Source organism: Sturnira hondurensis, unplaced genomic scaffold (genome assembly GCF_014824575.4).
Source record: "Sturnira hondurensis isolate 20B ecotype Veracruz unplaced genomic scaffold, ASM1482457v3 Scaffold0004998, whole genome shotgun sequence".
NCBI classification, from domain to species: domain Eukaryota; kingdom Metazoa; phylum Chordata; class Mammalia; order Chiroptera; family Phyllostomidae; genus Sturnira; species Sturnira hondurensis.
Window position 1 is genome coordinate 7,825,803 of NW_028077629.1, and position 23,989 is coordinate 7,849,791.

A 23,989-nucleotide genomic window follows, 5' to 3' on the forward strand; every position below is an offset into this window, starting at 1 on the left:
AGAGAGACAGTGATATGTTGTTCCACTTATTTACACATTCATTGGTCGATTGTTGTATGTGTCCTGACTGGGGGATAGAACCCACAACCTTGGCTTATAGGAATGACACTCTAACCAACTGATCTACCTGGCCAGGGCAAATTTAAAATTAATGCAAACTCCAACACTTGGCTATATGGTCTGGCTTCTGTCTACATCATCCACCTACTGTCATACTGCTCTCTCCTTAACTCTATACTGGAGCCACACTGGCCTTCCTTCTGTTTTTCTATAACGGCAAGCTGTCTTTGCTCTGATTTCCCCTCTGCCCAGAAAATCATTTCTTTCCTGGTTTCGGAGTTAACTGATTTTTTCCCTACTCTTATAATTCCATTTAAACATTATCTTGTAAAGTTCTCTTAGGACAACCCTCTATATCTAATGTCAAACTCCTAATATTCTTTATATCGATACAATGTCCATTTCCTCCCTTGACATATGTTATTTTATTTGCTTGCTTACCTGTTTGCCAATGAAGGCAGCTGTCATGTCTGAGTTGCGATTGTATCTCCAGGGCTTAGCAAAGTGCCTGGCATGCGAAAGATCCTAGATAAACAAATACTTTTCCAATGAATGAGTGCACATTCTCAAGGGGTCACAAGATGCCTGTTTAGTTATGCCGAACACTTGCACTGTTTTATTATTCAGTAATAATGAACCAGATACCTTTCAAGCGCCTTTGCGCAGGCAAAGTGTTAGCATTCCGTCTTCAGTTTTCTTGTTGTCACAACCACCGCCCCTTTGCCCCAAACTACACCCCCGATGCTGGAGTCTTCGACACTGTCTCGGTACTTGTCTCTGGACCCCACCCACCACCGAGTTCCCTCCTCATTGGCCGGCGCGCCAAGGCCTTGGGGGTGTTACTGCGAGCCGCTACTGGTCCTAGTGGACATCGCTCCATAGTGCACAGATAGAGGACAACCAAGTCAAATTATAGTTATGGGAAGGCTCGTTTCTATTGTAATCTGTGATTGGTGTGCCCCTCGTCAGGAGCACCGCCCTCCCAGCGCGGATTGGCCAGACCTGCCGTCAGTCGGTGGGAACAAACATGCACCGCCCCCCCCCCCCCCCCCCCCCCCCCCACCTCTCAGTCTGGCTGACTGAAGGAGACTCATTCTCGAGAATTTTCATCAAGCGATCCAGAGACTGTTCTAACTGCTTGTTCAGAGATCAGACATATCGGAGAAGGCTATTTTATTTACGGACCAAGAAAGCTAATTAAATATATTCCAGGCACATAACCATCACTAGGTAAGAACCTAGAGTGCACTTCATTTATTTCTCTTAATCTTTTATAATATTATTTATAGGTCGGGTCGCACCCCGCCGCTCCTGGACCCCGGAGTGGAGAGTTAATCGGGCAGAGTTTCCCAGGGAGGTAAGGGGAAAATACAGGTTTAGGTTTCCCAGCCCCCCTCAGTAGAACCCCATCGTCAGTGCCTGTGTTTTCTGCGCCACTTTCTTTCCTTTTGAGGACAGAAGCAGCAAGTCCCGGCAGGGCCCACCGGTTGCCCCGTTGCCCCGCAGGCAGCGGCTGTTTCCTGTCGGTACCCAGCGCTCTGCCTTGACTGACCGCTGTCTGCAGGAGCTAGCCGAGCAAGGGCGGTGGGCCGAGTCGGAGGGAGGAAGGGGACCCCCGTAGGGCCGGTAGAAGGGACGCAAGGGCTGCCGGCACGCGTTTCCCTTTAATGAGGCCCTTTGTCGCCCCACGCAACCCCGGGACATTGGGGAGAGGGAGACGTGGGCGACACCCGGGATCTGTAAGTGGAGACAGTGGTTGGGATCCCGGCGGTGGTGGAGACCCCGCGGCGGACGGCGCTAGGGAAAACCCAGCCATCTGCAGTGCTGCGCGTGCAGGAGGTTGTGCTTCCTTGTCCTATGTCAAACTGGACACTCATTTGTTACGGTCAGCGAGCCGAGCCCATGATCCTGAGCCTAGCAAGCTTTTCGGGGGCTCAGAATAGAGAAGCATGCAGACAGAGCCTTGGTTGGTGTAGAAGTGAAGGCGTGGGTTTTGCTTTGCCAGGAGAGCATTGTAACCTCAAGGTCTGTGACTGGTGATGATGTCTTTTTTAGCTGCCGCTTTCTGTAGATTAGTTTTCACAGGAGGTGGAAAAAAGATGATACGATGGGTGGAAATAGCCACGGAATTTGGAGTTTCTGAAGCTCCCTTAGCCTTTCTGAGCTTTAGAGTGGAAATGTGCAACAAGGCCTTTTAGTCCATTTCACTCTCAGTCAGTGAGGTGGAAGGAGGAGGTTATCTGGTAGTTTTAGAATAAGCGATGGAAGTGACAGGTTGTAATTGATCTGGGGGGAAAAAAGCAATGATTTCGTTGTATTCTAGGGAAAGAACAACTGCAGCTCTGTAATAAAATATCTTAGGAATCGTTTTTGAGTAGAGAGATCTCGCTAATGATTTTTTTTTTCTTGAAACCTTAAGGAACTCTTTATCGACTGCTAACACGGGCATCTCCTTTGGCTGGAATCTTAGAGAAGGGGAAAGAAGAGGGGAAAGGTGCTGGGGATACAGAATAGAATGTAAAGGAAAATTCTTCAGTGGAGTGTAAAGGTACAGGTTTGAAATAGTCTTTGAGTTGTATCCACATTAACTAAAAGAGTTTAAGAGATATCTGTGGAATTAGAAAGAGTACTTTTCACTGTTCCCATATTCTTTATTCACACATTAAACAAAAGTTCCCATCAAACCTAAGATAAGTCATGTGGAGTTTTTGTTGTTTCTTTTTCCCTTGATTTTCTTTTCTTTCCTCCTAGCCAGGTTACTGATAAAGAAGATATTAAAGTCCAAGTTTTCTGAAATACACCCTGGATCAGTCCATGTCATTAAATTTACTGTGATGCGTTGGTTATTTTTAAAAAGTTAATAAGGAAACATTTAGCTTAGTATTGAAATTAGCTCATGTTTCCATTATGGAAGTCAGGCATGTAAAGATTACCTAAGTATCACTTTATGATAGACAGATTTGAATACTTAAAAATATTTTTGCTGGAGGGATAAATCTAAGCAGGCTTCAGTAGTACTAATTCTTAGAACTCCTGAATAACTTTGGCATGGATTTAAAATGACAACATAAACCACCCTTTTGACCTGCTTTCAGCGGTCAAGACCAGTGTAACCCAAATCCCAAGTGCACTCTCCTGCCAGAGACAGTGAATGCCTCTCTTCTCCAAAAATAAACTTGGACTACCCTGAGGTGTTTAAACTATTGAGGGATTATAAAATGGGAGAAAATGAAGTGTAAAATTGGCATAGCTATCTTGTGGTTGTATGAGTGGCTTTTCTTCACACTGCCCACCTCCCCCCCCCCGCCATTTGTAAATCAAATATGTGCTTCAGAAACTTACTACCAACTGAATGCATTTTTTTCCTTTCTGATGCTTTTACCTGAGTTTTCCTACTCTCAGGATGTGGATTTTCACCAGCAATCTTGGGTAGAATTTGTATGCTTCTCACAACTTACTGCACTTCCATTTAACCCACTGATGAGAATATCCTCCTTCCCTCCCACAGTCAGAACTGTTCAACCAACCCTTTTCACTATTCAGATATCTCTGTCAGGACTCCAGAATATCAGATTAGCTAGTAAAAGCATTGAGGAAGAAGGAGATGGAGCAGGCCTGGTCACAAAAATCAATGTGGAACGGATGAAAAAGGAAAGTATTTTCATTTTATTTATTGACAATGTGTAGAATATACAGGGTTTTTGTGTGTGAATTTTTAAAAAATTCATGTGATTACAGTAAATATGTGCCATACATAAAAAGGATTTGGAAAACAGCTTGGTTTAAGTGAAAGACTGATCATGTTTTCCCCTTTTGGTCTGTGATGGTCCAACAGCTTAGGTTGTTTTTAAATTTTTAAACAGTTTAGTCTTTAAATTTTATTTTTGCTAGTAGAATATGGTGTAATAGCATAATGTGTTCTTGTGCTCCTAGTCCATTTAACTTTTGCTGTGACATTTCTGTGTCTTCAATGGCTTTCAAGAAAAAGTTACTTTTGTCCTGTGACCCTGTTGGATGACCTTGACATTGGAAGATTGAATATAAATCTTAAAATGGTTTATAAAAATGAGCTCGCCTTGATTTTTGATTGAGAGAGTGACATAAAGGATTCCTGAATAACATTTTTAGTGAGCAGAATGATAAATTCATGCCAATTTATAATTGCTGATCTGACAAATAATAAAAATGTTTCTTCATTTGTTAGTTTGCTGTCCACTCTTTTCATTGTAAAGAACACTGATTATTTTTCTTAAAGATTCTTGTATGTTGTTCATGTCATAAATTCTAACCTTTGCCTGCTAGTTGGTACATAGACATTTCCATGGGCATGTGGAGGGCTGGGGCCTGATGCCTGGTTTGAAACAATGGAAGAAACGTTTTATGATGTGCAGATTCAGTTCAAAGTTGTTTGGGAACTTTTAGCTTGGGAACACAGGTCCCATTTAAATAGTTTCCATGGTAATATGGGGAGATTAATATGATTTAGTTTTTCCCTATGGAAAAGAAGGTGGAACCACTTCTCAGACAAAGTTTCTAGCTTACAGAAATGATGCTGAGCTAATTATGTAAACTAGCTATGTATCTGCCTCATGTGTCATCTATGCCAATAGTAGGCCTTAAAGGAAATGTTTGCTTACTTACTTTCTGAGATGATTCTGCAGATAATAAATGAGAAAGGAGACCAGGTTGATGATTAATTGTAGTATATGTGGGCTTAAAGAAACAGCCCAACCTGCATTTTGTTTCATTCTTTTGTAGTGTTTCCAGTGGATATTTGTTTCCTGCTGAGAATGCAGGTCTGTTTTCCTTCCTTCCTTCCTTCCTTCCTTCCTTCCTCTCTCTCTCTCTCTCTCTCTCTCTCTTTCTTTATTATATTTGGAGGATAGAGAAGGGGGGCAATATCCTATACAAACTGAAGAAGAACTTTATCCAATATTTATTGTTTGTAATTTCAGAACTATTGTTTAAAGTAGGTATGTGACTGCAAAATGACTGAAGGCTGAGTGTGCCATACATGCTTTCAGACTGAAGCCAAAAGAACACTTTGCTAATTTCTACTGCACTCTGCAAATATTAATGAGTTTTCTAATCAACAATTTAAAAATTTTTACTTTTTCTCCATCAATAGTTTTTTTAATAGTCCAATTTTTATTTTTTAAAGATTTTTATTTATTTATCTTTAGAGAAGAAGGGAAGGAGAGAGGGAGAGAAATATCAATGTATGGTTGCCTCTCATGCATCACCTGCTGGGAACTGGCCTGCAACCCAGGCATGTGCCCTGACTGGGAATCGAACCATGATCCTTAGGTTCACAGGCCCGAGCTCAATCCACTGAGCTACACCAGCCAGGGCTCTCCATCTATAGTTTTGATGGAGAAAAAGTAAATTATCTCCATCAATAATTTTGTGCTTTGTGAATTATCTCCATCAATAATTAGTACTTAGGTCTCTTCCTTGCTAGAATTACAAGTTTGCATTACAGTTTGGCATTTCTCTACAACTCCTCACCTTTATTTGGCATTTATTATTTCTGAATAAAATATAATCTTCAGAAAAAAGAAAGAAAGGAAGAAAGAAAGAAAAAAAAAGGAGCTCCTACCCTTTGTGACAGCATGGATGGAACTGGAGAGCATTATGCTAAGTGAAATAAACCAGGCGGTGAAAGAAATTATGCTAAGTGAAATAAGCCAGGCAGTGAAAGACAAATAAGCCAGGTAGTGAAAGAAAATTCCTGTTGTTTAACAGGAACCTAAACAACAAAACAAACAAGCAAAATATAACCAGAGACATTGAAATTAAGAACATACTGACAGTAACCAGAGGGGAGGTGGGAGGGGATAATGGGGGGAAAGGAGGGAAGAGTTTTCTGGTACAACTATAAAGGACACATGGACAAACCAAGAAGGGTAGAATCAGGGGAAGGAAGTGGGGATGGCTGGGGTTGGGGGTGAGTGGTAGGAGAAAATGCAGACAACTGTACTTGAACAACAGTAAAATTATATATATATATATAACTTTCAATCAGAAGCTAAGGAGTAAACACCGTTTTTGGTAATGGAATATGTTACTTTTCTTAGATACTTGATAACCAGAGACTGTGTCTCCACCACCTTTAACACTGTCTTAAAAGAAGTGAATTTCTGTTTTTTGTGCATGATATCAGCCAAAAGACCAAGAAGGGATGGCCTCCTGAGTCTTTTATGATAACAGTCATTGTCTGGGCACCATCTTCATTCTAAGTCCTATGAAGGCAGGGCTCGTGTCTTCCATTGCTTAAGTATCTACAAGTGTGCTTTGGAACCTTATGTTTTCCTTTTACTGCTTTACTCACTGAAAGGAGTAATGGTTCTTCTAATACATAGATCACTGATTTCCAAAAATGTGTTTGAAAATGATTGTTTGAAATCTGTAACACATTTTCTTATAGATTTACCCAAACTAGGCTTTTTTGTTGTGTATGTGCATTTCGGGGGGGGATCTATTTTTTCAAGCTCATATTTTTATTGTGAAATAATTCAAACTTATAATTGAGAAGAATATAACATCTCTATACCTTCCACTAGCATTACCAAATCTTAACATCATGCTTTGATTTCAATTCATAAAATGACAGAACAAAGAGCATCTGGGTGAACTTCTACTTAGAACCTAATTTGTATGGAAAATGGCCAGAAACAGCCCTTCTCGCAGGAAGGGCTACCCTAGCAGGGATACAGGAATTCCCTTTGACAATACCCAGAAGAGCTTTTAGGATTCAGCTTTGGGGCAGAGTCCAGAAGCTAGGGGTGCAGAACAATCATCTCAAAAAATGTAGTTCATACTCTGCTGTGCTCTCCTGCTGGAGGTGTAGGCAGTGAGTATGGGTGGTCTCCTGGGGCTGTGTGAGAAAAGGGTAACTGCAAATGTAAATGCACAAGTCAGTTGCTCACAAGTCAGGGGTGCTTGTCAGAAATGCGGTCCCACTCAATTCCTGAATTCACACACCTTCCCCATGAGGGTCTACCGCAAAGGGAAACATCAGAACTGGCTTATCCTTGTACTTCTGGGAGTGTTTGCATGAAACAGTTTAGGTATGTAAAGTTTAGTACGTGGAGAAATCTTGAAACAAAACAGAGTTTAGATCCTAGGTATGTCTTTGCTAAGACTGGGACACTCTTTGGGTATAGAACTATCATAAACATTCTATTAAGCAGTTATTTTTTTCTTCTTTCATTTCTAGCTCTTGTAAGAAATTTTGTTAGTAATATTTGCCTCTTTTCTTCAGAGCAATAGAGTTAATAAAGGGAAGAATATTAATTTATACCTGTATTTTATATTCTTGCTGCTCAAAGGGTGGCCTGCTGGACTAGGCAGGCGCCACCAGGGAGCTGTTTAGAAATTCAGAGTCTCAGGCCCCATGCAGGCAGAGTCAGAATCTGCATTTTAACAAGATCCCAAGGTGATCATAAATTAAAGCTTGACTATATGATGTGTGCACATTGTCAAATTTTATAGAATTTAAACTCTGAATGGCATGGTAAATAGTAGGTTGATGTTGATGCACTATCCTTAGAAGTTGGCTGTTAGGTGCCACATTCTTTAATGCCTTCAGGTTTGGTAATGTCTAATAATATACGTTATATTCAAAATCACTGATGGAGTCTCTCTTTCTCTTGATCTCTCCCTCGCTATTCAGTTGCATCATTTTTGGGGGAAGACATTCCATTATTGTTCCATTGGCCTTTCCCTGACTACTGAGTCCTTTGGATTTGAGTTATGTCAACAGCTGCCTTAATTACTTCGGTTAGAAGTGGTGGGAACCAGGTGAGGAGAGTGCTGCTAAGCTCCCGCCTGCTACAGGATAGCAGTCGGGTGACACCCCCACGCCACAGCTCCACTTCGGAGCCCAGGTTTTCTCGGTTTGACCCAGATGGTAGTGGGCGTCCAGCCACCTGGGATAATTTTGGGATCTGGGATAACCGCATTGACGAGCCAATTCTGCTGCCGCCCAGCATTAAGTATGGCAAGCCAATACCCCAAATCAGCTTGGAAAACGTGGGCTGCGCCTCACAGATTGGCAAACGGAAAGAGAATGAAGACAGATTTGACTTTGCTCAGCTGACTAATGACGTCCTGTATTTCGCGGTATACGATGGCCACGGAGGACCTGCCGCTGCTGACTTCTGTCACACCCATATGGAGGAATGCATCATGTATGTACGGTGACTTTAACTCTTGACTTTGCAGTTGGCCTTACACTTCCTGTTTAAACTTTCACTTTTTGGCTGAGATATTCAGTCTTAATGTAGTTATTTGAAAGGTTTTATCATTATTTTTTGAACAAGCAGTAGCTTCTGCATGTCTTTTATTATGGATGATTATTACCATTCAGAAATAAATGTTTCAACTCCCCTGGTGAGAGCATTGATGGTGTTAAATAACGGAAATTCAACCAAGCACATTTTAAATATCTAATTGGCTTATTGAACAATTCCTACACCTAGCAGCCCATCTAGCCAATGGAAAGGAGCTGGGAGGAGCTCAACAAAATGGAAGGCTTTGTGGGCAGAGGGGGAAAAGAGTAGGGACAGAGCATGTTGCTTCTTCCCCTGAGGGATGGAAAGGGACTGTGAGGCGGGTTATCTCACTGGTGCTAACCGGAAAATCCCAGGCTAAGATTACTTAGCTCGGTAAAACTACTAGTAATTTAAAGATTACTAGTAATTTTAAGATTACTGGTGAAGATTACTATGGCTGGGAAATGTTGGTACTGCAGTTAGATGGGTAGTAAACATTGGTTTGGTGACGTGGGTAGAGCACCAGGTGACTCCAGCTTTGGGCCTATTGTTTCATTTTAACAACCAGAATCCATGGTACTTGATTGGTGATCATTCAGGGGTGTCCAACCCGCAGCCCATGAGCCTCATGCGGCCCAACACAAAATTGTAAACTTGCTTAAAACATTATGAGATTTTTTGTTTGTTTTTGGTAGTGTTTGTGTATTTAATGTGTGGCCCAAGACAACTCTTCTTCTTCCAGCGTGGCCCAGAGATGCCAAAAGGTTGGACACCCCTGGGGCATCTCATGTACTATGAGAATTTATGAGACACATTTATTCCTTACTCAGTGCATGGCTCCTAATGCATCAATAAATGGTAATTATATTCTCAAGTGGCATGATTAGCTTTGAATACTTGTTGATAATATCTTTAGATAATTATCATTAGTATGGGGAAAATGCATTTAATGTGGGTATTTTGGAGTTATTTACATAGTTTAATGCAATTATTACAATGTATTTTTGAGGATCACACTACAGCTAGCATTAAAGAGGGGGAGAACATATGACGGAGTTGTAGCCATGACTATTTCTTGCTTTCCTGTGTATAGTTGTTCATTAGTTGATTTAAGTATATTTTGCCTTATTCCACTCAGTGGCTTATTTTAATACAAAGGAACTCTTGACCTCTCAGTGTTGCAATAGTGAGGATTAATCTTTAATATGGGAACTTGGACTTTGTTTTTTAAATTAGAGAGGGGAAGGGAGGGAGAAGAAGGGGGAGTGAAACATTAATGTGTGGTTGCCTCTTGAGTGCCCCCAGTAGAAGACCTGGCCCACAACCCAGGCATATGCCCTGCCTGGGAATCCAACTGGTGGCCCTTTTGTTCGTTGTCTGGCGCTCAGTCCACTGAGCCACACCAGCCAGGGTGGAACTTGGACTTTTATTTTAGTGTCCTTGGTGGCTTACCACTATACCTCTAAATTAGTAGATATTTAATGAGCACCTAGAGGCAAGCCACACAGAGCCATTGTGTGGAGTGTGCTCACTAGAATGACCAAGAGGAGAGGAGAGGAGAGGAAGAGGAGAAGACACCTACTATAAAATGATTTGGGGGGGCTCTTTTTTTCTCCCCATAAAGGGATTTGCTTCCTAAGGAGAAGAACTTGGAAACTGTGATGACCTTGGCTTTTTTAGAAATAGATAAAGCCTTTGCAAGACACGCCCACCTATCTGCTGATGGTAAGTAAAACAATCATATTCCTTAGGACCCTGGGGAATGCCTGGATAAAATGGAAATGGTTTAAGTCTTTTGGGGGGTGGAAACTTTAATGTCAGTTTTTTCATAAGAATGTTTATGTGGAAAATGATTTCAGAAAAAGAGTCACTTTAAATGCTGTTTGGAATCAAACTAATGTTAGTACCTTACTTTAAAATGAAATATATTAGAGAATTTTTCAGAAATTGAAGCTCCAGAATGGTTCATATATTGCATTTCAATTTTAAAAAAATAAAAAAACTTTAAATTTGTTTGGTTGCACATTTTGTGGACAAGATATTCATAACATGAGGATGTTTATTATTTTTCTTTTTTTAGATGAATCTGATAAGCAAATACTGAAAGACACTACAGGATAATCTCATCTAGCCAGGACAGTAATTGGTCAGGCAAGGAGAAAATTACTAATTGGGCCTAGGCAGGAAAGGACAATCACTAATATATACTACTGTGTATAATTAGAATGGATGTTTTTTCTCCAACTTCTTAAAAAAGCTTGCAGCTTTCCTGCTATAGTTAGTGGTTTTTTAAATTTGTTAAACACAGGGTGAATTTATTTACTTATTTTAATATACTTTATTAAAAAGTATATTAAACATAATCCCTTGATTATGCTATTACAGTTATCCCATTTTTCCCTCTTTATTTCCCTCTGCCCTGCACACCCCCACCCACCCACATTCCCTACCCCTTAGTTCATGTCCATGGGTCGTACATATAGTTCTTTGGCTTCTCCATTTCCTATACTATCCTTAACCTCCCGCTGTCTATTTTCTACCTACCATTTATGCTTCTTATTCCTTGTACCTTTTCCCCCTTACTCCACGCCCCCCATAACTCCCCATGTGATTTCTGTTTCTGTGATTCTGTTCCTGTTCTAGTTGTTTGCTTAGTTTGTTTTTGTTTTTGTTTTGTTTTGTTTTTCAGGTTTGGTTGTTGATTGTTGTGAGTTTGTTGTCATTTTACTGTTCATATTTTTGATCTTCTTTTTCTCAGATAAGTTCCTGTAACATTTCATATAATAAGAGCTTGGTGATGATGGACTCCTTCAACTTGACCTTATCTGGGAAGCATTTTATCTGCCCTTCCATTCTAAATGAAAGCTTTGCTGGATAGAGCAATCTTGGCTGTAGGTCTTTGGATTTCATGACTTGGAATGCTTCTTTCCAATCCCTTCTTGTCTATAAGGTTTCTTTTGAGAAATCAGCTAATAGCCTTATGGGAACTCCTTTGTAGGTAACTGTCTCCTTTTCTCTTGCTGCTTTTAAGACTGGCCCCTTACCTTTTTTCTTGGGTAATGTAATTATGATGTGCCTTGGCGTGTGCTTTTTTGGGTCCAACTTCTTTCTTTGAGACTCTCTGAGCTCCCTGGACTTCTCGGAAGTCTATTTCCTTTGCCAGATTGGGGGAGTTCTTTTTCATTATTTTTTCGAATAAGTTTTCAATTTCTTGCTCTTCTTCACCTTCTGACACCCCTATAATTTGGATATTGAAACATTTAAAGTTGTCCCAGAGGTTCCTAAGCCTCTCTTCATTTTTTTTTGAATTCTTGTTTCTTCATTCTGTTCTAGTTGAATGTTTATTTCTTCCTTCTGGTCCAAATCATTGAGTCCCGGTTTCCTTCCTTTCACTGTTGATTCCCAGTACATTTTCCCTTATTTCACTTTTCATAGCTTTCACATTTTCCTCTATGTTGCAACCATACTCAACCATTTCTGTGAGCATTCCAATTACTAGTGTTTTGAACTATGTATCTAGTAGGTCAATAAATTGACTATCCCTTCATTGCTTAGTTGTATTTTTTCTGGAGCTTTGATCTGTTCTTTCATTTGGGCCATTTCTTTTTTGTCTTGGTGTGCATGTTACATAGTAAGGGGCAGAGCCTTGGGTATTCACCAGGGCAAGGTGACTGACATCACCATTATGGTGCTGTATGTCAGGGGGAGGGGTCTCAGAGGGAACAATGCCACTTGCTTAGCTCTTGACCTGAGTTCAGTCACTTCCCCTGCTCCCCACAGTCAAATTGGGCTCTTCTGGTGCTGATTCCCAGGTTGGTGGGCTTGTGTAGTTCTAGGGCCCTGTGGGTCTCTCCAATGAACTCTCCTGTGAGGCTGGGAGTTTCTCCTGTGGCTTCAAGCCCCACTGTTTTTTTTTTTCAGTGAGAAGTTTTGAAGCTTAATTTCCCTGGGTTGTGTAGAATGTCTCACTCCCCAGTTGTTCCTCCCGGTTTGTCTGCACACAGATGTTGGACCACTAACTCTGCCAGCTACCGTTTCACCCGCCCTGGTCCTCCAGCCACTGCCTTGCCTCTAGTCCTCTCTGCCCCTCCTACTGGTCTAGATGAGTGTTTCTTCTTTAATATCTTGGTTGTTGGACTTGCATACAGTTGGATTTATCTGTCAGCTCGGTTGTTTTTTGTTTTTAAATTTGTTGTTGTCCTTCTTTTGGTTGTGCGAGGAAGCACAGTGTGTCTATCTACACCTCCATCTTGGCCGGAAGTAGTACAGGTACATTTAAAATTTTGTGTACTGTTTGTCCTTAAATTTTCAAAGTAAAATGTTTCTGCCTTTGACTAAATTGATCGAAACCATTTCAGGAAAATATAGTTAATGTTTTCTAGTTAGCTGTCCCCCATAAATTTTGCTCATAAAATTAATCTTGAAAACTTCTGCAACAACTATGTAAATGTGCGCACACAGAATGAACATGAATCATGCAATAATGTTAATCTCTGTTTGATCATCCTTTTGTTTAAAGGAGGCCAAAGGGCACCACAGAAATGTCATTTTCACAGTTTCAGTTTGAGTGCCTGGGGGTGGGAATCCTCCCTGATTCCCAATAAGGAACTGAAACACAAAAAAGGTAAAGGGTAGTTGCTAGGGTTTTCATGGTGCCCACTGTGGCTTCTCTCAAGGAAATATTTAATGATAAGAACTAGAGAAGATGTCTGTAGGATGACTCATTAAAAGGTTTTCCTGCTGTTTTTTGAGAAACTTCCATTATCATATGCCTCAGAAGAGCATTAGAGTTAATTTCTTTGTTCAGGGGTTCATTTTCTCATTTGTACATCATTCAGGCCCATTTTCTCTTTTAGTCCTTTGCAATTCCTTCCAGCTGACCCTTCACCTTATAAAAAATAAGGGTCGAGAGAGGATAAATTTTAGGTATAAGATTTATCTCTTGTCCTCAAAGGGTAAAATATATAAAGGAGAAGAGGACATTAAAACATTTTCTGATCAATTTATTTTTATAACTCTGAGCATTGGTATCCATAGTGGTGTGCTTATTTCTCCCATAACCAAGTTGGTGGTGTCTCATGCCAGGGTGTTTGTCAGCTGCAGTGCAGGTGGTGTGCCCTAGCTGTTCCCTAAACAGGCAGAACTTATTGGGCAACCTTTTCAGAAGAAATGTTAAAGTTCATCTGGGAATGTGGCCTCAATCCAAAACATAAACCTTTCATGGATGCAAGGAAGGATACAGTCATCCCTTTCTTAAAGGATCTCATCAACAAAGATACTTAAAACAATGATAGAGTCAGTGTTCAATAAAGGACTCCTGTCATTTATTAAATAATAAATTATAACTAAAGGGAATTTGAACTTAGGGAGAGAACTTACTTAACTTGCTCATTTTTAAAAAACTTACTAAAATGCCTTTCTCACATAAACAGAGATTGTTTAAAGAAATTAATTATAAAAATGGAATCCATTTTTATAATAATTGTGGAAATAAAATATATTCATTTAATTTACTTCCTCTGTCACATGCTTTGAGTTAATGATCAAAACTTTCATAAGATTCTAAAATTTGTTTTTCATTTAATGGGCATTTGTTTGCAAGTATGATGGAGCAAGACAGATGATGCTTAGTGTATTAAAAATAAGCTCTAGATGATGTTGCTGTTCTTAATCTTATTTTGTATTTTTTTAAAAGATTTTATTTTTTTATTTTTAGGGAGGGGAAGAGAGGGAAAGAGGGAGAGAGGGAGAGGCAACCAATCAATGTGTGGTTGCCTCTATGCGCCCCCTACTGGTGACCTGACTGCAACCCAGGCATGTGCCCTGACTGGGAATCCTACTGGCTGCCCTTTGATTTGCAGTCCAGCACTCAATCCACTGAGCCACACCAGCCAGGGCTTATTTTGTATTTTTATAGATCAGTTAGTCTATTTATTTTTAATAAGTATTTTGAGAACAATTTAAAATTTTTTTCATAAGTTGCTAAAGCTTTTAAAAATGGCAAAACTTGCCTTTACACATTTAGGACCTATTTTATCAAATATATTAAAGCCACTAAAGATAGAATGCTTAAACCATTTCATATATCAAAGTTATTTTAAATGTAAACTTTTTTTAGGTTTTTTTTTCTTTTGGTTTTCTGTAACAACTAAAGCAGTGCTAGTATTATAAGAATGGATAATATTCTTCTTGGCATAGACAGGAATAGTACCAGTGTTAGTTAAATAGAATTGTGAAGTAATTGCAGTTTGCGCTCTCCGGTGTCTTTCACCTTTTCTTTTAGCAGCAGCCCCCCTTTTTCCTAGGACACGTCCTATGAGGAGCTTGCAGGCAGGGACCATGCTTGTTGAGTTTTGAATCCATTGTTCAGCATCCTGCATAGAATCTGGAAGAGGCTCAGTTGGCCTGAACTGACCTCCACTGCCTACTCATCCTCACCAAAGTTACTATAGTTTATTCCTTGATTATACTATAGCCTATTTAACAAAATTATTAGTGTAATGTGTATGTTTCAGTGTGTTATACTCTTGAGTGGATCTGAATTTTAAGTAGGAGAAATCTGAAAAAAGATTGGTTAAACCATGTGAATGAGTCACCAATAGCAGAATTTCAGGAACTGAACTTAAGGGAAAGTGAAAATAAAAACATTTTTGCCTTTTTCAAGACTTTAAAACTGTCACATGTGTATAAAGTACTTCAAATAACCTCATTAGCATTTAAAATATTTACTATTTCAGTTTAAACTGGGTGTAGTTAGAGGAGAGTAAGATCAGAATGCCACTTATCAAGAAAGAGTGAGTCTTACCCTTAAGAAATTACTCAATATTTTTATTGACTTATTAATGAATTTTGAATTTGTCCTTATTTATAAATAGCTAATTTCATCACTGTTGAAAATTTTTATATTCAATTTATACCAGTCATGTATATTTTTACAATTAAACAGTCAATAAATTCAAATGACCCTATTAGTGTATTGCATATGAACCAGCTGTCATGTAAGCCAGATGGTAGAAAACTTAGATTATAATCCTATATAACCCATAAACTCTTCAAAGTGTTTCTAGATAACTTAAGGTTTGAAAGCAGCAAAACTTCTCAAGGGACAAAAGGACAAAAGAGAGAAGACTTCTCTGACAGTCAGAGTCGGGGCTGGTGGCGGTGTTGTGAGTCTCCCTGGAAGCTTCTGTGCTGTTGACATTGTGTGATCTCTGTGGACGCATTGCCCTGTAAAATAGCCAGTGTTAGACAATGTTTCTAAGTGTCCGTCTTATGCTGGAGGGAGCCAACAAAAAGAAAATAGAGGCGGCACTGAAGAGAGATTTTTGTGCTGCTCCTGTGCTCAGCTTGTTACTCTGATCTCAGTGCTCCTGAGTCACACCTGCCTGGAACACCCATTTTAATAAATACTGAACCTGCGTTGTTTATACACACTGCTGTTTACACAGTTGAGTAAGTGCCGGGGGAGGTGGGCATTACACCATGAAAAGTATAACTCTTACTCTTTCTGTTGCCATTCATTCCAAACCGTGACCATTTTTGTTGTGATGTGTTGGCCTGCAACACTGGGCAGTGGGGGAGAGAGAGCTGCAGAAACACCCGCCTACTGAGTTCTATAAAGTTGTAAACATGTCTTAGAGCTCAAGAGCCTTTCCAGCTTTTATTTAAACAGTCATTCTAACTGAAAAGATGATTTCACATTATAAATGCCTGCATTGAACTCCATAAAAAATGTGGTACTCCTTGTATCTGGTATAGAGGTGCTTTGAGTCATCCTGGGTATTTATTTCAATCTCAGTAACTTGATGGTATGTCGTAGTTCACATCTTCTATCTGTGTATTGCTTGTCAGATTTGACAAATATTCAGTAATGTACCCTGAATTTTCCTTTCTTGTATTGGGGCAGTTTTGGTATCTCTACCAAATGAATATAAAGTGCATTTTTTTGCAACTCATTAAGCTACTAGTTTACTCTTCAAGACTGCATGTGTGCTCTGTGGAGAGCACGGAAGAATGTAGACGTGTGTCTGCATCACCATGGCTTTGGTACACATGCCTTTGTATTGGGTTGGCCAAAAAGTGCATTTGGTATTTTCCATAAAATAAAAAACGCATTTTTTCATTTTGCTTTACCAATAAACCAATAGCTTCATTGATTCAGATATTTTTGAGTATGTCAGCTAACTCCCATGTAGTATAACGTCAACTATGAATTAACATCTCGATTTTATCGCAATCGACTTCAACTGGTCTACCCGACTGTGGATCATCCAGCAAGGAATCTCCACCTTGGACCCTCAGACCACTTTGGACAGGTTCAGTCAGTCACAGCACCTTCTCCATACACTGCACACATCTTTTTTTGCGTTTCAGTTGCGATTTTACCTTTCTTGAAATAATAAAGCATAGTATGTCCATAATGTTGCTTATTTTCTTCCATCATCAATATTAAAATGACTACACAAAATTCTCCAATTTTGGTAAGTTTTTTTAAATGCATGTGGATATGACAGCTGTAACAATACAACCTAACAAAATGCAAAACAAACATTTTGCCAACCCAGTATATGATTTTTCCTACCTTGGGAAACCACAAAACTAAGAAGTGTTACTCTGTGGTTAGAAAATAGACTCGACTACAAAATACCATCAACTTGGGAAAACTGAGTTTTGCAATCTTTGATTTGGCATCTCCTGGAATATCATGTAATTTGCAAGTAAAATCTTCACCAAAATAAAAACCCTTTCCCTTATTTTGCAGCTCTTTCTCTGCCCTCCCCTGTGTTGCAGGTTTGTAATGTTTGAGCATAGTTCCTGGGGGAGTTTCCCATTTGCCTCTTGTGTGTGTTATTTGTGGCAGAGAACTGTGCCCGGCCAGCAGCTCTAGACCTGGAGCTCGTGGACACTATATGCTGGGCTTCAGTGGAAAGAGAGATCTTCTTAACGTTGTCCCAGGTGAAGGAGTCCAGCGGTTCCTAGCCTGGACTACTGGAAGGTTCCCACATCTTTGTCCCTTTAGTTGAGATGCCTGGCGGTAGAAAATGTCCAGTGAGTGTTAAGAACTTATTGAAAGATGTCTTAGTCTTATAGTGTTATTGTTAGGGCAAAAAGAATAATTACTTCCGGGATAAATGTTAAATGAAAATAAATGTCAATTTAATATTTGTATTCTTAGATGCTTAGCAAACCAGATTCAACAGTTAGTTTTGAAAACTTTCCCTTAGATTCTGGGATTTTGGAACTGTGAAGTTGGGTTGGTAAAGATATAAGCTCTTTCAAGTTCCTAGGTGGCAGAATGTGAATTATAACCCTGAACAGCTGAACTTGAAATTGTCATTTATGCACTTGTAGCCAAGTAGAAAGCACTTTTTAAAAAGCTGCTCCTTTGTTTAAACAAAGGAGAGGAAACTCACCTCCTGTGACAGGTAGCATCTGAGTAAATAAAGTCCCTGTGTTGTTCTCTTGCCAGGCTCTTCCCATCATTTGAAAATACCACACTAGTTAAAATGGGAAGGTTCCACTGTATACTGTTTTGGAAAACTCAAGTTACCATCTGTAACATAAACTTCACTGAAAGTTATGCTAAAACATTTATGTTATACAGTTACAGATATGTTAGCATTGCCAAGATATTATTGCTTTGGCACAACAGTTCCAAAATCAAGAAACAAATGGGAAAATAGTAGAACTATAAATGCTATTTCTCGATAAAGTAAATTCAGCATGTATATAAAATATTAAGGAGGTTTTATTATAGAACCTTCCACTTTACTTTTTCTACTTTACATTTCTCATTAAAGCAGGCATTTTAATATACTGATTGGGAAAAAAGTATGTACCTTTCCAAATTGCATTACTGGTGAAATTTTTTAAATTGTCTCTTTTTTAATTTTTATTTTTTTTATTTAAAAGATTTTATTTATTTATCTTTAGAGAGGAAGGGAAGGAGAGGAGAGAAATAACAATGTATGGTTGCCTCTCATGAGTCCCCTGCTGGGAACTGGCCTGCAACCCAGGTGTGTGCCCTGATGGAATGGAACCACGATCGTGTGGTTTGCAGGCCTGTGCTCAATCCACTGAGCTACACCAGCCAGGGCTAAATTGTCTCTTTAAAAAAAAATTTTTTTGGGCAAATTTGATCAACCTCAATCAGTGAAATCTGTAGCACTTAATTTTTCCTAAATCTACCTTTGAAGTCAAAATCATCTTTGGACAGTCATTTGAATATTTTGTTTACGCTCTAAAGAATTAACCTTGTTACAAAAGACTATACCTGCTTTAAAGCAGTTACCTTTCGCAATTTCTTCCAATTGCTTTACTTTTTAGCCTATAATTTCACAGCATTCTCTCTTTGCAAGGCTCAGTGTATCTTAAATTTTTTAAAACAAGAAGTAAAGAATCAAGGGTAGATGCTGTTAGAAAAATTTGAAGGAAGATGAACAAATGCAGTTTGGATTGGATGGAGGAAACAGTGGTGACCTCAAGCCAAGTACCATTAATTTTGTTACTGGTCAGAGAAGATTAATATTCTGGAGATGCTCTGGGCACGATTGCAGGGGCAGCACTGGGCAGCACTGTCCTGCACTGTGACCGCACTGGGACCGTTCTGGGACACCAGCGGGTTGTGCTAGATGCTGCTGGGTCTAGGAGTGTTAACTAGTGGGCCGAGCTCGTGGGAAACCCAAAGGAGTTTCATTCCCCCTCCCCAATTTTCTCCTAATAAAATGATGGCTGTAACTTTGTTGTACACCTGAAGACTAAAAATATTACAAATATAAACAGGCAAGAATGTAAGCCTTTAAATATTTTAAGATTTTTCTTTTTTTTAATTTAATTCTTGTTCAAGTACAGTTTTCTGTCTTATATTCCCAGTCCTGCCCGCCTCCCGCCCAGTGCTCCCCACCTCCCTCCCATTTCCGCCCCCACCCTTAGTTATTGTCCATGTGTCCTTTATACTTGTTCATGTGAGTCCATCCCCTTTTCCCCTATGATTCTCTCCCCTCTCCCCTCTGGACCCTACCAGCCTGTTCCCTATTTGAGTGTCATTTGTCATATTTCGCTTGTTTGTTTGTTTTGTTGTTTAGATTCCTGTTAACGGTGATATCATATGGTATTTGTCTTTCACCGCCTGGCTTATTTCGCTCAGCATAATGCTTTCCAGTTCCATCCATGATGTTGCAAAGGGTAGTAGTTCCTTCTTCCTTTCCGCAGCATAGAATTCCATTGTGTAAATGTACCATAGCTTTTTGATCCAGTTATTTACCGATGGGCATCTAGGTTGCTTCCAACTCTTGGCTATTGTAAATTGTGCTGCTATGAACATCAGGGTGCATAGGTTCTTTTGGATTGGTGTTTCAGGGTTCTTAGGATATACTCCTAAAAGTGGAATTGCTGAGTCAAAAGGCACATTCATTTTTAGTTTTCTTAGAAAATTCCATGCTGTTTTCCATAGTGGTTGTACCAGTCTGCAATCCCACCAACAGTGAACTAGGGTCCCCTTTTCCCCACAACCTCTCCAGCACTTGTTGTTCGTTTCTTTGTTTATGATAGCCATTCTGACTGGTGTAAAGTGGTATCTCATTGTGGTTTTAATTTGCATCTCTCTGATAGCTAGCAATATCGAGCATCTTTTCATGTGTCTCTGGATCCTCTGTATGGCCACCTTGGAGAAATGTCTGTTCAAGTCCTTTGCCCATTTTTTAATTGGGGTGCTCGTCTTCTTTGAGTGGAGTCGAGTGAGTTCTTTGTATATTTTGGAGATTAAACCTTTGACTGAGGTATCACTGGCAAATATGTTTTCCCAAGGTGTTGCTTCTCTTTTTATCTTAATACTGTTTTCCTTAGCCATGCAGAAGCTTGTAATTTAGATGAGATCCCATTTGTTTATTCTTTCCTTTATGTCCCTTGCTCTAGGGACGTATCCATAAAAATATTGCTGCGTGGGATATCTGAGATTTTCCTGCCAATGTTCTCCTCTAGGGCTTTAATGGTTTTAAGTCTTTTATCCACCTTGAATTTATTTTGGTGTATGGTGTAAATTGGTGCTCAAGTTTCATTTTTTTGCATGTAGCTGTCCAGTTCTCCCAACACCATTTGTTGAAAAGGCTATCTTTACTCCATTTTATGTTACTGCCCCCTTTGTCGAATATTAATTCACTGTAGAGAGTTGAGTTTATTTCTGGGCTCTCTGTTCTATTCCATTGGTCTATGTGCCTGTTTTTATGCCAGTACCAGGATGTTTTGATTACAGTGGCCTTGTAATAGAGTTTGATATCAGGTATTGTGATTCCCTCCTACTTCGTTCTTCTTTCTCAAAATTGCAGCTGCTATTTGGGGTCTTTTATGGTTCCATATAAATTTTTGAAGTATTTGTTCTATATCTGTGAAATATGCCATTGGTACTTTAATAGGTATTGCATTGAATCTGTAAACTGCTTTGGGTAGTATGGACATTTTGATGATGTTAATTCTTCCATTCCATGAACACGGTATACGTCTCCATTTGTTTGTGTCTTCCTTGATTTCTGTCTTCAGTGTTGTGTAATTTTCTGCATACAGGTCTTTAACCTCCTTGGTTAGATTTATTCCCAGATATTTTATTTTTCTTTTTGCTATATCGAATGGGATTTTTTTCTTGATTTCTGCTTCTGCTGATTCATTGTTAGTATACAGAAATGCCTTTGATTTCTGGATATTGACTTTGTATCCCGCTGTTTTGCCAAATTCATTTATTAGTTCGAGCAGTTTTTTGGTAGAGTCTATAGGATTTTCCATGTACACTATCATGTCATCTGCAAACAATGACAGTTTTGTTTCCTCCTTTCCGATTTGGATGCCTTTTATTTCCTTTTCTTGTCTGATTGCTGTGGCTAGAACTTCCAATACTATATTAAATAGAAGTGGTGAAAGTGGACAACCTTGTCTTGTTCCTGATCTTAGTGGAAAAGCTTTTAGTTTTTGCCCATTGAGTATGATGTTGGCTGTAGGTCTTTCATATATGGCCTTTATTATATTGAGGAATGCTCCCTCTATTCCCACTTTGCTGAGTACCTTTATCATAAATGGGTGTTGTACCTTATCAAAAGCTTTTTCCGCATCTATTGATATGACCATGTGGTTTTTGTCTTTGCTTTTGTTTATGTGGTGTATTACATTTATTGATTTGTGAATATTGAACCATCCTTGCATCCCTGGGATGAATCCCACTTGGTCGTGGTGTATGATCTTTTTGATGTATTGTTGGATGTGATTTGCCAATATTTCACTGAGGATTTTAGAGTCTATGTTCATCAGCGATATTGGCCTGTAGTTTTCTTTCTTTGTTGTGTCTCTATCTGGCTTTGGAATTAGGATGATGCTGGCTTCATAAAAAGAGTTAGGGAGTTTTCCATCATTTTGGATTTTTTGGAATAGTCTGTGAAGAATAGGGGTTAGCTCTTCCTTAAATGCTTTTTAGAATTCTCCTGTGAAACCATCTGGTCTGGGGCTTTTGTGTGATGTAAGTTTTTTGATTACTTCTTCAATTTCATTTGCTGTTATTGGCCTTCAGGTTTTCTGCTTCTTTTTCATCGAGTTTTGGAAGATTATATTTTTCTGGAAATTTATCCATTTCACCTAGGTTTTCAAATTTCTTGGCATATAGTTCCGCATAGTAATTTCTTACAATCCTTTCTGTTTCTGTGGTATCAGTTGTAATCTCTCCTCTTTCATTTCTGATTGTGTTTACTTGTGTCCTCTCCTTTTCTTAATGAGCCTACTTAAAGGCTTGTCTATTTTGTTTATCTTTTCAAAGAACCAACTCTTGGATTCATTGATCCTTAGAATTGTGCTTTTAGTCTCTATGTCATTTAATTCTGCTCTGATGTTGGTTATTTCCTTCCTTCTACTTGCTCTGGGCTGTCTTTGTTGTTGTTCCTCAAGTTCTTGCAGGTGTCAGGTTAGGTTGTTTGTTTGAAATGTTTCCATCTTCTTTAGGTAAGCCTGTATTGCTATGAACTTCCCTCTCAGGACTGCCTTCAGTGTGTCCCATAAGTTTTGGGTTGTTGTGAGTTCATTTTCATTTGTTTCCAGAAGCTTTTTGATTTCTTCCCTAATTTTAATCTTGACCCATTTGTTGTTTAATAGCATACCATTCAGTCTCCATGATTTTGGGTTTTTTGAGTTTTTTTCCTGTGGGATTGGTTTCCAATTTCAGTCCCTTGTGATCAGAGAAAATGCTTGGTATGATTTCTATTTTTCTGAATTTGTTGAGACTCGTTTTGTGTCCTATCATGTGATCTATCTTTGAAAATGTTCCATGTGCATTTGAAAAGAATGTGTATATAGCTTCTTTGGGATGGAGGGCTCTATATATATCAATTAGGTCCATTTCATCTAGGGTGTCATTTAATGCTGCAATATCCTTGTTGATATTTTGTTTGGAAGATTTGTCCATTTTAGACAGTGGAGTGTTAAAATCCCCTACTATAATTGTGTTGCTGTCAATATCTTTCTTGAGGTCCTCTAGGATTTTCTTTATATATTGGCATGCTCCTATGTTGGGTGCATATATATTATGATGTTAATGTCTTCTTGGTGGATTCTTCCCTTGAGTATTATGAAGTGACCTTCTGGGTCTCTCTTTATGGCCCTTTTTTCAAAGTCTATTCTGTCTGATATGAGATTGCTACCCCGGCCTTTTTTTCTTGTCCATTTGCTTAGAAAATTTGTTTCCATACTTTCACTTTTAGTCTGTGGTGGTCTTTTGACCTGAGGTGGGTCTCTTGTAGGCAGCATATGTGTGGGTCATGCTTTCTTATCAATTCAGCTATTTTTTGTCTTTTAATTGGTGCATTTAATCCATTTACGTTTAAGGTTATTATTGAAAGGTACTTATTCATTGCCATTTATGTACCTGTGTTCCGCTTTGTCTCTCTCTTTTCCTTCCTTTCCTTATAGCAGCCCTTTTAGTAGTTCTTGTAGAGCCGGTTTTGTGGAGGCATATTCTTTTAGACTTCTTTTGTCTTGGAAGCTCTTTATTTGGCCTATGTTGATTGAGAGCCTTGCTGGATAAAGTAGCCTTGGTTGTAGGCCTCTGTTTCTCATTATTTGGAATATTTCTTGCCATTCACTTCTTGCTTGGAATGTTTCCATTGAGAAGTCAGTAGCCAACCTTATTGGGACCCCCTTGTATATTACTTCCTTTTTCTCCCTTGCTGCCTTTAGGATTCTCTCTTTGTCTTGGAGTTTTGCCATTTTAATGATGATGTGTCTTGCAGTAGGCCTCTTTGGGTTCCACCTGCTTGGGACTCTCTGGGAATCCTGGATCCGTGTGACTTTATCTCTCCTCAACTTAGGAAAATTTTCCGTTATTACTCTTTCAAGTAGGTTTTATATCCCTTGTTCTTCTTCTCCATCTGTTATTCCTATTATTCAGATATTATTACGTTTCATATTGTCTTGCATTTCTCTTAAATTCTCCTCTTTTTTTCTGATTCTCTTTTCTATTACTTGGTCCATCTGGGAGATTCTTTCTACCCTGTCCTCTAGCTCGCTTATGCACTCTTCCACCTCATTGATCTTATTCTTCATACCTTCTACTGTGTTCTTCAGTTCAGAAATTGTATTCTTCATTTCTTCTTGGCCTTTGCTGATGGTTTCTATTTCCTTTTTCA

General features: G+C 39.2%; 1 protein-coding gene across 2 annotated transcripts in view; it reads left to right on the forward strand.

The window, feature by feature from the left end:
* Positions 1-1,130: 1,130 nt before the first annotated feature.
* Positions 1,131-23,989, forward strand: part of PPM1K (protein phosphatase, Mg2+/Mn2+ dependent 1K) — a 31,948-nt gene continuing 9,089 nt past the window's right edge. The window contains exons 1-3 of one of the 2 annotated variants that reach the window (XM_037046127.1): positions 1,131-1,290; positions 7,736-8,252; positions 9,961-10,061. In XM_037046127.1, coding sequence (XP_036902022.1) covers positions 7,816-8,252; positions 9,961-10,061 — 538 coding nt within the window. In that variant the 5' untranslated portion in view covers positions 1,131-1,290; positions 7,736-7,815. Of the gene's footprint in view, positions 1,291-6,145; positions 6,348-7,735; positions 8,253-9,960; positions 10,062-23,989 lie in introns of those variants that run through there. The other variant, XM_037046128.1, reaches the window with a different exon arrangement.